Source organism: Puntigrus tetrazona, chromosome 13 (genome assembly GCF_018831695.1).
Source record: "Puntigrus tetrazona isolate hp1 chromosome 13, ASM1883169v1, whole genome shotgun sequence".
Classification (NCBI taxonomy): Eukaryota; Metazoa; Chordata; class Actinopteri; order Cypriniformes; family Cyprinidae; genus Puntigrus; species Puntigrus tetrazona.
Window position 1 is genome coordinate 11,097,694 of NC_056711.1, and position 15,952 is coordinate 11,113,645.

Sequence of the window (15,952 nt, forward strand, 5' to 3'; positions counted from 1 at the left end):
CGGTGCTTGGCGTGGATCGCTTGAAGTTATGCTTCGAGACACACTGTGGACATGACAATCCAGTGACTTGATCATTTCAGGGCTGAGCAATAAAGATTTTTTGCTAAATATCTAAAAGACACATGCAAAATATTATACATTTTAAAACAATTTTTATATTGTTTAATTAAATGCTAATAAAATAAACCAAATTTTATGATATATTCAATTTTACGAAATTATATTTAATAATTATTGTTAATTTATAACACAAATACATAGTACAAAATAAGATTTCACACTGACGTCACATTTACTGTATCTATTCATATTTATTGTGTTATACATTTTTCTGTTGACAAAAAACATGTAGATAATGACAAAGCAGCACTTGCCCAAAGCGATTTGTTGTCTTGAATAACATGAGGAAAAAAAGAAACAAACTAAACTTGCAGAACAACATTACAGCAATAATTATCGAAGCATTCCAAAAGCCAACATGAAAAGCTCAATCGTTATGAAATAAAACATAAGCAGCAACCCTTCCTAAATGATTATTTACTGCATGTGAAATTGACCGTTGTTTCCCTTGTGATTTTTTTGGGGGGATCAGATGAGCACTCGAGCCTCATTAAATATACATGCTGTGTATTGAGCTGAGCAAGCCAATTAGCCAGGTTTTCTGTCGATTGCTAATAATTGCTTGCTGTTTGCAATATCACCAGACTCCACCTCTCCTTTCTCTATTTCAGTCTTTATACAAAATACAGTTGCCATTCCTCTTTTAGAGCGCTAAATACAGTTATGTTCCCACATTCTGTTCCCGAACTACCTCAATCAACTGATTCAATCGTCTTCTGTAAACTGTTATAGGAACAGGACAATTTTAGAGTCGCACCTGTTACGAAATGCAATTTTCAATCCCAAACACTAGCTGTGTGAAAGTAGCCTTTGTAATGTGATCACAAAATAATGTTTCCAGTAGTCCGTAGCTCCTAGCTGCAGGGATTTCACATTCCCACTTTCAAAAGGCAGCGTCTCAAACAGACGTTGATCTCGAATGCAAGCTGCCTCGTTCTGCAGGTGGCAGCCTGACTTCATTATCGCACTCGTCTGTGCGCGCATGTTTTAGAGCAGGTTCGTAGATGAAGGCTGAGATGATACAAAGTGATCTGTGTAGAAGCAGCCTCCGTGCATCAGCGTCGACCGCACGTGCATGTCATCTCTAGCGTGAGGGTTGCAACATGGCTTTCAGACATCAGTGGAGCATCACTGACGCTTTGATGCTAAACTGCGTCATCAAAGCTGAATAAATAGTGTTTACAGATACATCCTCACTCATCCGGGATCAAACAGTCCAATGTTAACCATGTACAATCAAACACAAAGTGTCAGGCAGCGTTAGGTAGCGATGACGACATCGTGGTGATGCTGCGCTCCGTGTTTACTGCAGTCGTATTTCACGTCGCTAAATGAGGACGGTTTATAAAATGTGAGTCTTTTTTTGAAGCCGTTTTGAAGTAGTGCTCGCCGGCTAATCGTCTTATCTCCATGTAATTAAGGGCTAGAGTGGCCTTCCGTGCATTTCTATTTCAATCATGCCAGAGATACCGTGAGAAACAAACAGAGACGGGCCAAACACGACTCAATTACCGCACGCTAGAGAAGATCTAAAAATGTCCATTACTGCACATTTTATGGATAAACTGTTGCTGCTAACTCATAAATCCTGGGGCTCATGCAAGACCCATATTTATTAGCGCAATTGAATGCTTTTAGTTTTTTTAAAGAATAGCTTTGAGATCTATCGTTGACGCCCCTGTTGTTGTGTGAGCTTGTAGACGTGTGGAAAACGTTTCCCCCGTCTACACATTTGTCAAAATGCTTGATTTTGATTTGGGCTTGGAAAGCTGGCTTTCCTCTCAGGAAGTGTTGTTCCTCTCCTTTTTCTATAAACAGTGGAAAAGGGACTTGAAGAATATGTCCCAGACTCACTATTTCCACTGTAAACACTGTGCTGTTTCCATCCACAGCAGTGGCTTTCGTCTGGGTCTGCCCAAGGCCCTTTTCTGGGGAAGGATTTTCCAGGGAAGAACTTTGTTTGGATTTTATAGCAGCATTGCTAACTGCTATCCCTACAAGGGTGTGGATGTTTATGCAAACTGTTGCGTAGAGTTAATGTGTTCTCTGTAGAGTTGGGTACAGAGAACCTGTTCTCATTCAGATTTATATAAAGTTTTAATTTTAAGTACTAATGAATGTTTTTGATTCATGAGTGAACTGATTCGTTTAAATGAATCTGTCACAGATCAGTCTTGGTTTTTTTAATTTTACTCTGTGAGAGAAACTGTCAGAGATGATTGTGAAGATGGTGCTTGGAGCGCAGGAGTTATATATGCCTTAAATTGTTAAATACACAAAACTGTATGGGTCCATATATGCAAGTATCCTAATAAACACAGTAATTTAGAGAAAGCATATAACAACATATTGGATTCGGGGGGAACTCTTAAAGTGAGAGCAGTCAAATAGTCCCGCTGTCTGTGATTCATGTTAATAAAACAATAAAGAGGAAAAACAACTCTCACTGCTCTTGATTAAATCACTTGTGAAAATGTAATAAGAAATATATATTTAATTTACGCAGTGAAGAATTTTTTTTTTTATGATTTGTTTTTTAAGATTTGTTCTACTGCAGTTGTTTTTTGTTGTTCTATTGCTTGTAATAATTTTTTTTATATAATAAAGACCTAATTTAAAGCAATCATATCTATATCATCATATAATGTATATTGTTACCGTGAAATAAAAAGATGTGATATAAGATTTTGGTGATATCTCCCACCCCTAGATTCATGGATGAATCATTCCTAGTGAGCTAAGAAAGATACTTAAAAAAAAAAAATACATAGTGAATTTCTGTTTTCCCAAAACATACTTTTTTTAAAATGTGAAATTATGAAAATTCACATGAGATTTTTTTTTTTTTTTGGATTACTTTAGCAACTGGATAATTGTTGTTTGTTTTATTAAACTTTTTTTTTTTTACAATATTTAACTTTTTATTAACTTACACTATTTTCCCTTTACAGTAAATAAGAATTATTTTTATTTTGTTTTATGAATCTTTCTACTATTTACAAATTCACTGAAAAATCGTCATATTTTTCCCTTGGTAACTGCAGTAGCAAAAGTGAACCTCTTCCTCCTTTGTTTCCATTCACACTGACTTGATCTTCCACTCTCTCTACAAGTAATTAAACCATTGCGTTAAGAGAAGAAAAAAAAATCCTCAGTATCGTACACCAGCTATCTGGCCGATAGTAGAGGTAAACCGGCGTTTGAAGCCGGGAGAGCCATTTTTATTGCATGGTATCAGCCGTGAAAGAGGTGCTAAGATGGACACTCTGTATCACCGCCGCGCCAAAAACTAATCTAAATGGAAAACACATTGTCTTCATTATTTTGCAAGTGCTGAAAGAACATTGTTGCCATAGTAACTGGCAGGGGAGGCCGAGGGCTGCTTCAGGGCCAGTGAATGGAGTACAGGAGAGCCCTCCCGAGCCAACTACAGAAATGGCCAGTTAGTGAGTGTAAAAGTGCTGCTCACTCATGTAATTAATTTCAAGGAGGATTGGCGTGTGGGGGGTGCTAGGATGCAAGGTAACAGATTTAACATGGATACTTAGGAGCCCTTCGCCGTGAGTCAAATGGCAGCCCCGGAGCCCGAGAGAGAGGACAGTATGCGGGTGTGTGGTGGGGGTAGATGAGGGAGTGTGTTTGATTAACAGCAGCGATGATGACATGCTGTTTTGCAAACATGCGGCTGAAATTGCTCGCATCCATAAAGCCGTGGCTGCCAGGCATAGCTTGAGTTTTTCTCTGGAGGATTTTTAACGAATGCCAAGAAAGCTGTTGTTTTCATGAGGTGGTACCAGACAGCGCGCACGCATACACACTTATGTAGAGACCGAAAAAAAGGCTCAAGAGCTTTATTAAAAAATCATATGAGGAAAAATAGCATCAGTTCATATCGCTAATGCCATGAAATCCAGACCAAATCCATCCTGTGCTCGTATTTATCTTGTCTCATATTTTGAATACCAAAAGGATGTTCTTTTCAAGCTGTTGGCTGTAATTCTGGGAATCCAAATTATAAAGGTCTTGCCAAATGGGCGGGGCTTAATGGTTTATTTTAGCATGAGCATTTGTGTCAATCAGCTTGCTTGATTTAAATGGCTTTGTGCTGCAAATATAAACCGTCTACTTGGTTCCGGTAGGTGTTGGTTAATGATCTCCTGGGAGGCTAATGAGAAAGAGCTAACCAAGGTGGGCCGGGTGTCAGGGACGGGGCTCTTCTCCAAGAGGGAGGACAGCGGCGCGACCGCTAATGGCCGCGGCGCTTGTGTGCGGAGGCTGTTTGTCATGGCAATTCATGTCAGGGTGTAATTGGTTTACCTGGCCGTGTGTGTTGTGAGCTTGTCTGCATAGCTAAAAACAAATTACCCACCAGTGACCTTTCGGCTACACCGACCGCCTGGCCACACGGAGGCAAACGGGTGGGGAGGAAGTAGAGAAGATGGGAGAGAGCGAATCGGAAAGAGTGCCATGATGGTGCTATTTCTTGGCTCGCCGCTGTTTGAAGGAGTGTGTTTGAACGAGGCATGCCTTTGGGGATATTTATTTGAGCCGGTTCACAGCAGGCAAGGTTTTAAAAGGAACAGCGTCCCTCGCAGACCCCGGCCGTCCCATGCTCTATTTGCCCGTGCCTAGATGAAGGCGACCGCTGGTTTTGAAAAGCAGCGCCTGTGCCGTGCAGCTTTGCTTGCACCACTTATCTGTCAAGAGCAGTAAAGGGGGGAGAGAGGGATGCCGTAATTCCCTACTTCCTGCATGAAGGATACAATATCCATTTTAGTGACAGCGTAGATGGGCCTCAATTTAAATCTTAATCCACGGGGGCTGAGTCGCAGTCGGCCGGATTGATTCTAGCCCGCTGCGTGTGCGACTGCGTGCTCCAGGCGACACTGCACAAGTTGATTTTCTTTGTGAACGTCTGACACTTTGCCGCCACCCTCTGCGTGCTCGTTTCTGTCTTCGCTGGCATGTACGGATGACAAAAGCACTCTAGCCCTGTTTTGTTCATGCATCTCTCCGTTGCCAGAAGACACTTCCACGTAAAAACTGGAGATGAATTCTTTAATTGAAGAAATGCAGACCTGTTGTTGGAATCTAATTTCATTTTTAATGTAGTGTATTTAACAATTTTAATATTAAGCTGTATAATATATATATATGTGTGTGTGTGTGTGTGTGTGTGTGTGTGTGTGTGTGTGTGTGTGTGTGTGTGTATAATTATTATTATTATTATTATTATTATTTATAAATTTTTTTAAGAATCACGTTCTTTCATTGTGCGTTGTAATTAATCAAGCTGCAGTTAGGTTTTATTTGACTAGGTAAAAAAATACCTAACAGCTAACTAACCCAATAGAAACATGATAGCATAAACACACACACACACACACACACACACACACACACACACACACACACACACACACACACATATACATATATATATATATATATATACACACACACACATTAACATTTATTTTTTGGTATTTCTAGATTGTATTGTATAACTATATTTTAGAAATTACAGAATAAATTTAGCAATTATACAGAATTACAATATATCCATGGCTCAAAAAAAAAAATTTCGGTTAGCATGTTCTCACAGGTTAGTTGATGACGCAGATCTTCTTGCTGAGGGTGGTTAATCTGTGTTGATCAGCATGCTTTTATTTTTTCCAACAGGGCCAACCACTGCTTATGCAGACAGGACCTGGCCAGAAGATCATGTGCTAATTGTGAGTTTGATGTCAATCAATTTCAGATTGATCTCTTTGGCTGTGCAATCTGAGTGCTTTCTAAGCAGTAAAACCTCTTTTCTAACCAGCTGTACTCAGTTCTCTAGCCCCCGGACATAGTGCACTTGTAAACAGGTGTAGTAGCAGCTATGAGCTATAAGCGCCGAGCCATTGATCAGGCTGTTTAATTAGTGAGTTAGATAATTAAAACACTGTATTTTCAGTCAGCTTGGTTCATCACCATATTTTTTTAAACCAACCGATACCAAGTAGCAGAGTTACACCCTATTGACAAGTTCTATTCCTGGAGACTTTTTTGTGCCTCTAATAGATTCTTTTCATTTAATTGGAGTTTCACGCTAATTAGATTTGTCTTATAAAACAGAAGCAAACTCTGGCACAGCAGGAGCTGCCGAGCAGGAGGTCGAATGTTGGAAATTTTTGAGAAATGTTAGTCTCACTTGTGAACAGTATGTAAGCTTGTGGCTGTTTAAATCACTGCTTTTCTCATCTGTGATCTTGCTGTATAAATCAAGGCAATGTCTTCGATATAATGCACTTTTTTGTAATTAGTTTTTATTTGGATGCAAATGTCTTTTTTTTTTTTTTTTTTTTTTTTTTGGCAAGAAAGAAAGAAAGAGAGAAAAACAGAGTTTGTGAGACAATTATTTTCTGAGTGCCTTCTCTGTAGGTATTGACATTAGACATTAAAAAAGCACTAATACCTAGAGCATTTGTTAAAATATTTATTATTTTTGGTCTTCTGACATAAGGGAAAGAGCTTCTGTCTTTCAGTGTTTGAGTCAGAGTCCAGAGCCCAGCGGTAGACTACAGATGCTGATGTTTCAGCACTTTTAGGGCAGGCCTTAAACAGAAGGCCATGGAATTTCTCAGCTTACCTATTCAGCAGTAAGAGCCTTGAGATATCCACCAACAGCCAAGCTGGTCTGCAGCCTGCAGGGTTCAGTTTACACCGGTCTGTCAACTCTACACCTCACTCATGGTCCACAAACCCAATGTTTTATTCGGCTGAGCTCACAGACAGAGCCTGAGATCTCATCCACCAGCCTGAAATACAGCCTTTCACTTTTACCAACTGTGCAGGAACGTAAATTACACTCTCTTTTTTTCTTGTTCTAAAAAGCCTGGCCTGGAATTCCTCCTCTCTGCTGTCACCCTAAATTAGAAATCTCAGGATTTATGCATCTTTATGATAGACCGCATTTTCTTTCAGTGATACCACAGAAATAATAAATTGGTGTAGTAAACTTCCAACATTTGCCATGCTACTGCCAAGGCTTGAGTTCTCTCTTTTTTAAAAAGTAAATTGATATGTAAATGTATGAAATCTTTGTAACTTTCACATGACAAGCATTCATCTCATGCGACTCTGCTCCTGAATCCATTTGAAGGCGTCTTTTATGCTCTGAGAGATGCTCAGTAGCTTCCTTGCCTTGATGTGCATTAGGGGCTATTTTTAGATGGGAACAGTACATAAGATTCACAATCATGTGTCTCACTGTGACCTGATTTTTGTAGACTTACTGACCATCCATTCATAACCACAGCCCGGAGTAATGAGAAATATACAGAAACAGATGTAGAACTACAGTGTATTTTGTTTGGATTTCTATTTATTGGTTATCCACAAACTTTTGTGAAAAAACATGTTTTTATCTCAAAATTTATGATTTATCAATTGATTGATTCAGCGTTACTGTTTTTTTGTCAGTATTTCTTTTTTTTTTTTGTTATAAAGTTGTAAAATTTTATTTGTCTATATTATTTGCATATATCATTTGCAAAAACAGATAACCTTTATATTTCTTTAAAAAAAAAATTAGTATATAGAAAATTTGTATATAGTTTATTTATATGTTTGTACTCTGTTACACATTTATTTTTAGTGTAAATTAAATTATTTGAAATATTACTTTTATTTATGAATTTTTTTTTTACGTTTTGTGAATGCCTTCTGGTGAATTTGTGATTTAACAATTATTTTCAGTGAAATAATAGCAAAATGGCATTATGTCAAGATGATAGATTGTAAAAGTTTGCGAGCGGTCCTTTATCTGAATTAAAACTGTAAACATTGTTAGTTGGTTGTTTGCTCCTCATTTCAGTTGTTTCGTTACCTAGTTTGAGAACCACTGCTTTGTGTTCCTCATATAATTCAAAAGGAAGTAAAGGAACTCAACAGAAGCAGCCCCCAGCAGCGGGGGACTTGAGCTGGTTTACTGCTCCTGCCACTCTAACCCACTGTGAGGTGAAAACACTTCCTGGTTTATTTACACAAGGCTGTCCAGGCCTGGCAGTTGGCGATCTCTGACAAATGAGAGAATCTCAGGATGAGCCAGAGGAGGGTGAGAGAAGATTGTTAGGAATGCTGGACATGCTTTTGCTCAGCCTCACAAAGACACACACACCAACCACCATGCTTGGCAATCCTGGGCAGCGTGTTGATAAGAGCGAAGGGTTAAATCGTGATTTACGCACACAGTGATTTGTTGCCATCTCAGGTTGGACGGGCCGAGCGCTACACAGACACAGGGAGCTCTTATCTGAGATAGCTGGAGTTTTTCTCAGCTCTTTTTTTTTTCTCGGGTCTTGCCCCGCGCAGTGAATCAGAGCTGAAGTGAGCAGACGCCGAGGAATGAGCGCAGAAGGGAGAGTGAGTTCACCCTAGAAATACCGTCTCTGTTTCCCCCCCAACGTATTCATGGCATGATGGGATTGTCCTGGGGTATCTGGTGACACATACCTGCCATTGTAGAGACCCCTGGCACCGTACTGCTGTTCAATATTTATAGACGCCAAACGCTCTCAAATATCAAATAGTTAAACAGCTGCGGACAATTTCAAAACTGGCTGCCCATTTTGGGAGGTGCACAAGCCTCAGGGATAGTTGCCTGTGTAAAAGAGTTAATTTTCTTCATCACTCTCTTTATATTGGGTAATTAATTGATTTTAAAGAGTGATGTCGTAGTTGTTTCCGTGCAGTGAAGTGCAGGGTGTCTAAACGGCCACTGAGGAGGAAAATCTTTACGATAAACCACAGTGATACACAATAAAATGAATTCAAACTGACCCCAGATTAGTGGAAAAAGGTTATTACGTGTTGGCATCATGCGGTGAGCTGATGAAAAATGGCTGTCACATCCCCAGCCTGGCGTCAGCAGCTCCCTCGTGAGAACTTCCCCTCAGGTGAGAAATTAAAGTGGATATTATCTGTGCAGCGGCCCAGCAGCAGATCAGTATGAGGCTAGGATCCATTTTGCTCCCTGCACACAAGAAATGCTGGGTTGACATTATTTTCAGGGCGGCCATACTCGCCCTCTGTTAGTGATGTGCTTTTCATTCACCTACTCAAGGGCAAGGTCAAACCGACTGAGGTCGTTCCGCTTCTACAGAGGTGTAAAGGAATTGTGAAGAAATACAGCGTGTGAAGAATCACAGTGTCGAATGGTTTCAGATGTGAGCATTCATGAGAATACTTGCTGAATTGTTAGTATTTTGTAGAGGAAATATATATAACGAGGTGATGGTAAATTTGATATATATATTCATTCATATATATATATATATATATATATATATATATATATATATATATATATATATATATATAAATTGAAAGATATCTAATGCAGCGCAGTCTCAACCGTAAATGTAAAAAAATTTGAAATTTCAAGTAAATATTTTACGTGACTAATAATATTTAGTTAACTAAAATTAGCTGTTTGCTTAATTTTTGTGTTTGTGAAATAATTATCATAATACTTTTAATGTGGATTGTGTTCGCTATTACAAATTTAATGGCTGACCACTAATTAAAATAGTCTGTTAGTTGAGGGGAGTTTGTGGCGGGGGAGGTCTGTCTGCCTGTACATGTGCCCTCCCTTCTCCCATCAGCTCACAGATGGGCCACACCAACCTTCTGTTCCAGCAGGGATCCCAACAGATCCGAGCTCCTAACAAATAATGAGAGAGAGAGAGAGAGACAGGTAGAGAAAAAGGAACAGAAAGAGCAAATTAAAGCAAGCAGGAAGGATGGGGACTGTGATATCGTTGAGGATGAGGTGAGCATAGAGGTGAAGGGACAGAAAAGCAGATTCGAGTCAGTAGCTAAGTGCCTTGTGACCAGAATGAAACAGAAAGCCTCAGGCAGATGTAAAGAAGAAAAGGAGGGGGTGGCAGAAAGGGAGGGGGCAAAGCGGAAAGGGGGAGTCGGTTTGAGAGTAAGAGGAAGGTAGAGTGAGTGAAAGAAATAAATAGAGAGCGTGAGAGGAAGAGAGAGGGAGGGCCACGGCGGGGGAAGATGGTGAGCCGGTGCGGCTGTGTTGATTGGCTTGTATGAAAACACATGACTGCAGTGGGGAGCCTCTTGCTCAGGGTGAGTGGCTCTGCTTCAGACCAAACCACATTAGATGAAATGAATCCATTCCCCAGCCTGTTAAAGGAGCTCGCAGCCTGGGTTCCGGAGAGAGAGAGAGGGAGAGAGAGAGAGAGGGAGGAGGGGCGAACTGAGTGGCAGGAGAGAATGGGGGAGAAAGAGAGGGAAAAAAGGAGAGATGGGGGCAGGAGGAGGCCAGCACACACACATATGGTGCTAGAGAGACTGCTCAGGAGATTACGGCACATTTTAGGTCAGGACAATAGAGAGCAGTGGAGAGCCTTTACGCTGCCTTTCTGGACTCACATAACAAACGCTGCCTTGTGCTGTCTGCAGGGGCCACTGTCCAGTTCACTGCTCTTCGCCACACACACAGAACACCAACCATATAGTTATGGGCTTGATTGTCTTTCCCTGTTTGCATGTTTCTCACTGTTTTGGGGATTTATACAAGGTTTAGGACTTAGATGAAAATGTATTTGTTTCTTGAGTTTATTTGTACTTTTGATATACAGTGGCTTTATTTTTTAAGACAGACAACATAAGTACACTTTTCATGCAGAGCAATTCACCAAGGTTTTAATAATAGATGTAGTAAAAACAGTTTATAGTCGCAAGAACTTAAGAACTATTTGAGTTTATTATTGCTAATAAAAGTTAGTTTTGAGAAAGGCTCTAGCATCATTTGTTTTTCCTGATGTTATTTGGTTTTGTTATCCAGTCAAAAGTGAGGTTTTTTTTTTTGTTAGTTTTTTTTAATATCACGTTATATAGATTATTTGATCAGTCATAATAACTTGGCAGACATCTTTTGTATTTTTGTATTTAAAACTGTTCTTTTAGCTTTCTATTCTACAGATAATCCTGAAAAATGTCATGGTTTCCAAAAAAAACCCGAATCAGCATGATGATCTTTAACATTGCTAATGATAGTTTTAGTAGAAAACCACCAGTACATTAAAATGATTTCAGGAGGATCACTGAAGATTGCAGTAATGTCTGCTGAATACATTTTCAAATATATTAAAATGGAAAACAATTACTTTAAAATATTTCACAAATTGTAACCAATTTGTTATAGCCAAATAAATTTAGCTTAAGAAATTAATTTGAAAAACCTTTAAAATTCTTACCAACCTCAAATAAACCTTTGATAGGTAGTATAAGTGTCTTTCTGAGGCCACTATAGGTGGCTTAGTGTTAGTTAGGGGTGATCGATTGGAGAAGACAGGAATGTGGCACCAAATGGGGATGCTCTTGTTGTGGACCCTTGTTTCTTTGCCGCCCAGCTGTGACACCAACATGTGCTGAGCCACTTCCCTCTGCCTGATCTTTAGCGTGACTGCAATCTGATCAGCCAAGCTGAAAGCGAGTCCCGTACGTTCCACCCACAGACCGCCCACAGTCCATGCACTGACCGTCTGAGGCACTTTGTGCACGAGACCTGGCTGAAATGGCCAGTTTCCGATCCGAGTCAAGAGCGAATCAGCCCACTTGGAAATGAACGTGAGCTTTATGAGCTGTTGGGAGAACTAATAACTAGATTAGGTCGACAGATGAGGGGCAGCAAATCTTTGGAAAATGTTAAAATATCTAAAACAAGATAACTTGGATAGAGCAGAAGTGTAGTCTTCCGTATTTCTGCTATAGAACATTAAAGAAGATACTTTGAGCAAAGTTGTCAAATTTGTTATCAACATTCTTTGAAATATGTTCTTTTGCTTTCTTCCAAAAACAAGGTTAAATTGTGATCATTTGCATTTTAGGTGAACTGTGTTTATTGACTTGAAGCTCAGTTCTGATTGGACATTTGATATGTCAGTCAGACAGATCTTTTCTAAACAAGTGGGCAGCTCTTGGCTAGACTGAGATTGCAAAGATTTAATGCTGATTGAGTTGTGAAACTATTGTCCCGTGTTAAAGTGGCGAATGAGAAGTTTGCACCACATGAGCGAGCTTTGTAAAGATCTCATGGTCGGATCTGAGCGTGAGCTGTAATTATGATCAGTCTTTTAAGCTTGGCCTTTTTCTTGAATTGTGTTCTAGGCTGATATCAGTCTCTCAATCCCTGTCCTTAACCCAAGAGAGCGGCTGATGGTATTTATAGAGAGCTGCCTTTGAAAAGGGAGTCAAGCGAGAGTGGAAATGCAGAGCTCACTCATGCAGTGTGTGTCTGATTATGAAGAGATAATTCTTCCTGCACAAACTAAGTTCTCTCTTTCTCTCCATCTCTCTCTCAGCCCTCTGTCTGACCCCACCTTTCATAAGAATAAACAGCGGCTTTCCACAGTGTTTTTTTATACTTCACTTACTTGCTTTTGTTTTTGTTCTGACAATATGAATTATGTCTAGACTTGTTCATAGTTTTGTTCGTTTGATATGATTTATTCTTCTGTTTTTTTTTTTGAATGTGTGTGAGCATATATGTATATGTATGTATATGTGTGTGTGTGTGTCCACCAAAAGGCAAATTAAACCAACACAACTTAAACACACACACAAGATTATATTTAATTATTTATTACGCTAATAAGAAACATAATGGGAATTAAATTTGATCTTATAATTACATAGAGAAAATGTGATTTGAGTTTGTGTGCGTTTAATTTGCCTTTTGGTGTACATTATATCATTATGATTACGTCCAGGAGCAGTTAAATACTGTGAAATTCTTAAAGCTTGGCCAAGTATCTGACTGTAAACTTTTAGTTTGGAATGACTCCATGGCCAGCTTCTGCTTCTCTTTGAATAATGAGAACAAGAGTTTGTTTTCATTGAGGTAGTTGGTGTGTTATATAACTGGTGTTTTTCCAGCCTTCATTGCCTGAGGGCTGAGAGAGTGACAGAGAGAGAGAGAGAGAGAAAGAGAGATGCGTGATCAAGCTGCGTGGAGTTTTGGACTCCGCTTTATGCTTCTTTGACGTCATGGATCAGGATGTTCAGTTGCTGCTGTAAAGATGTTTTCATGTCATCATCACCCTCTCGAAGCCCGTAGCTTAGAGTTTGCACACCAAACAAAAGCCGTCTCACGAGAAAGAGGAGGAGGAGACTGAGAGCAGTCTCTCCCCCCAACACCCCCTTGTGCTCTCACTGCTGGTAGCTGGAGGTGAGAGTGACAGCGGGGTAAGGAGGGAAATAGTTAATCAATAGCCACAAGGTCAGACAGGCGAGCCTCTGGTTTGAGCGGTCCCTGTTAGTGGGTTGGAGGAGAGGATTTGTAGCGCTTGTAAAGGCTTAAAGGAACACTCAGCAGTTATTTGTGGTGGTGCTGATGGTCAGGGTGGCAGGACTGCAGTGTGTGAGAGAGAGACACCTGCTGGCCTTTGACCGTCACTGCAACCACACCGACCCAAATCCTGTCAGAGAGTTTGGCCAAATTAGCATTACATTTACATATACCTGCGATTTCCACAGCATGAAAAATATCAGCTCACACACGTCCTTAATTTTTCTAGTGCTGTGCTTAATAATGTAAAAAAGTTATTTTATCCAAGTTTCGATGTGTATGTGTATCAAATAAATAGAGAAACTAATTATTTAATTCTGCATCGTTGAGGATATTTTAAAAACATTTAAGCACAATCACATTAAAATAAAAGTTTGTTTACATACTATAGGTGTAGTTTTTATGCTTTGAAAGAAAAGAGGAAAAAAATAAATTAATAAATAAAAAATAAATAAATTCTTCTTCTTGGGAGATGGAATATATAATATACTTTTTTTAACTTAATGCAAATACTGATAATTTCTATAATTTTTTTGCAATGTTTCCATCTCACACGCATTATCTGGAAATTTTTGTGTAAAATTGGTGCAAGTTGTTCTTTTTCTATGACTTCGAGGTTGAGTTCAGCACACTTCCATTATGCAGGTACCAGGCCTATGTCGCCTCATCCGTGACTTACATGCTTAAACATTTCATGCGGGCTTAAGAAAGCACTCTTAATACCTGTCCCGACATCACTTCCTGAAATGCACTGTCTGCTTTAACATATATAGGGCACTATCTAACCCTCCTGAGAGCCAGAGACGCTCCCCGTCCCGTCCTGTCACGCACACAGCCAAAGTATTTGAAGAGAGCTTTATCAGACCACTGCAGTGGGTGGTGAGGGAATTTTGCACTCTGTCTGTTTTTTTTTCCCACTAAATTTGTGCCTTGGAATTTTAAGAGTGATGGTGGTGAAGTGGCCAGATGAGAGATGAAATCCCGACGATCCCGTTCCTCACCAATTAATCCTTCTGCATGTCGGCGCAGTGAGTTACAGCGCTGGCCACGGGGCCTCGCGTTTATTTGCCAGCGAACGCAACTGTAAATCAGCCTGCCGTGGCTAAATTGATAACCTTGAATGTAAGGCCTGATACCTTTAACAGCGTGTAATAGACACACTGATGGGGTTCAGGCATTTGCAGAGGTCTGATTGGAGTGTAATTGGTCACAGTTCTTTCAGCACGCACACACACTTTCTCTGCTCCGTCCTCAGCGAGTTGTGCTGTTTATTTTGGTAGCGTTTTTCTGAAGATTCTGAGAGGAGTGTCAAAGTTGCATTGGAGCGACTTCGTCAACATGAAAGATGGATGGGACGGCTCCTCCTCACCCACTACTGAAATGTCATCTGAGCGCTCGGTGTCTTTCAGGGCCTCGTTGAGCGTGTGAGAAGATCACAGATTTGCGCTGAAGTGCTCTCCTGTTTTTCTCTCAGCCTGACACACTCCTCTCTTTGTCTGTCCATTTTTCAGAGAGAAGAACTTTAATGGCTTCCAGGTAGAAAGAAAGAGGCAGCAGTCAAGATGAACTCGATTCCTTCGATGGACAGGCACATACAGCAGACCAATGACAGGCTGCTGTGCATCAAACAGGTGAGGAGAAAAGAACCACAGTGACACAATGTCTGTCTTGTCTGTTCACTGTTCCAGGGTCTCCCAGTGCCTCTCTGATGGCGATCTGTAGTCTTCCATTAGCTTGGCTCATATCAGGTTGCCGAATATGGTTGGAGTCTGAACCCTGTTGTCCTTCTCGGCTGTTTTACAAGCATCCTCTATTAGCCAGCGCTTGTTTTTGTGTTCACAAACACAGGGGCACAACTTGACTGTCTAAATGCAGACATGCCATGGGCTTCTTTTACTTTTAAATCGAACTAATTACGCTATGTTCAAAAGGAAATAAATATTTTTATGCAGCAAGGATGCGCTGTGTTGATCAAGAGAAGTAAGAGAAAGTAAAATGCATTTATAATGTTACAAAAGATTTGCATTTTAAACAATAGCTGTTTGATCTTTCTGTTTATCCAAAAAATCTCGAAAAAAAATCAACAGATACGTTTTTCTATAATATTTATAGTAATGATTGTGCCAAAATAATAAATTATAATTATATTATTCTTATTATATTATAAATAATACTAATGAGCACCAAGCCATCATTAGAATGATTTCTGAAGGCTCATGTGACGCTGAAGGCTAATTATAGCTTTTTTCTACTCGGTTATAAGTCACATTTTAAAGTACATTAAAATAAAAAATTGTTACTTTAAATTGTAATGACATTTAATCATATTACTGTTTTTATTGCATTTAATTACAAAATAAATGCTGCCCTGGTGACACTTCTTTTAAAAACATTAAAAAGTTGAACAAACTTGACTTAATTAAGACTTTTTAATTTGTCAGATTTGATTTGTCGTTTGATTTGTCAGATCAACTC

The 15,952-nt window shown here is 39.6% G+C and overlaps 1 protein-coding gene across 1 annotated transcript in view; it reads left to right on the plus strand.

Annotated features, from left to right (window-relative positions):
• zmiz1a (zinc finger, MIZ-type containing 1a) overlaps positions 1-15,952 on the plus strand; it is a 112,680-nt gene that overhangs the window by 63,747 nt on the left and 32,981 nt on the right. Inside the window, 2 exon segments of the mRNA XM_043256084.1 lie at positions 5,803-5,855; positions 14,989-15,108. Of these exon segments, the coding sequence (XP_043112019.1) occupies positions 15,040-15,108 (69 nt within the window). The 5' untranslated portion in view covers positions 5,803-5,855; positions 14,989-15,039.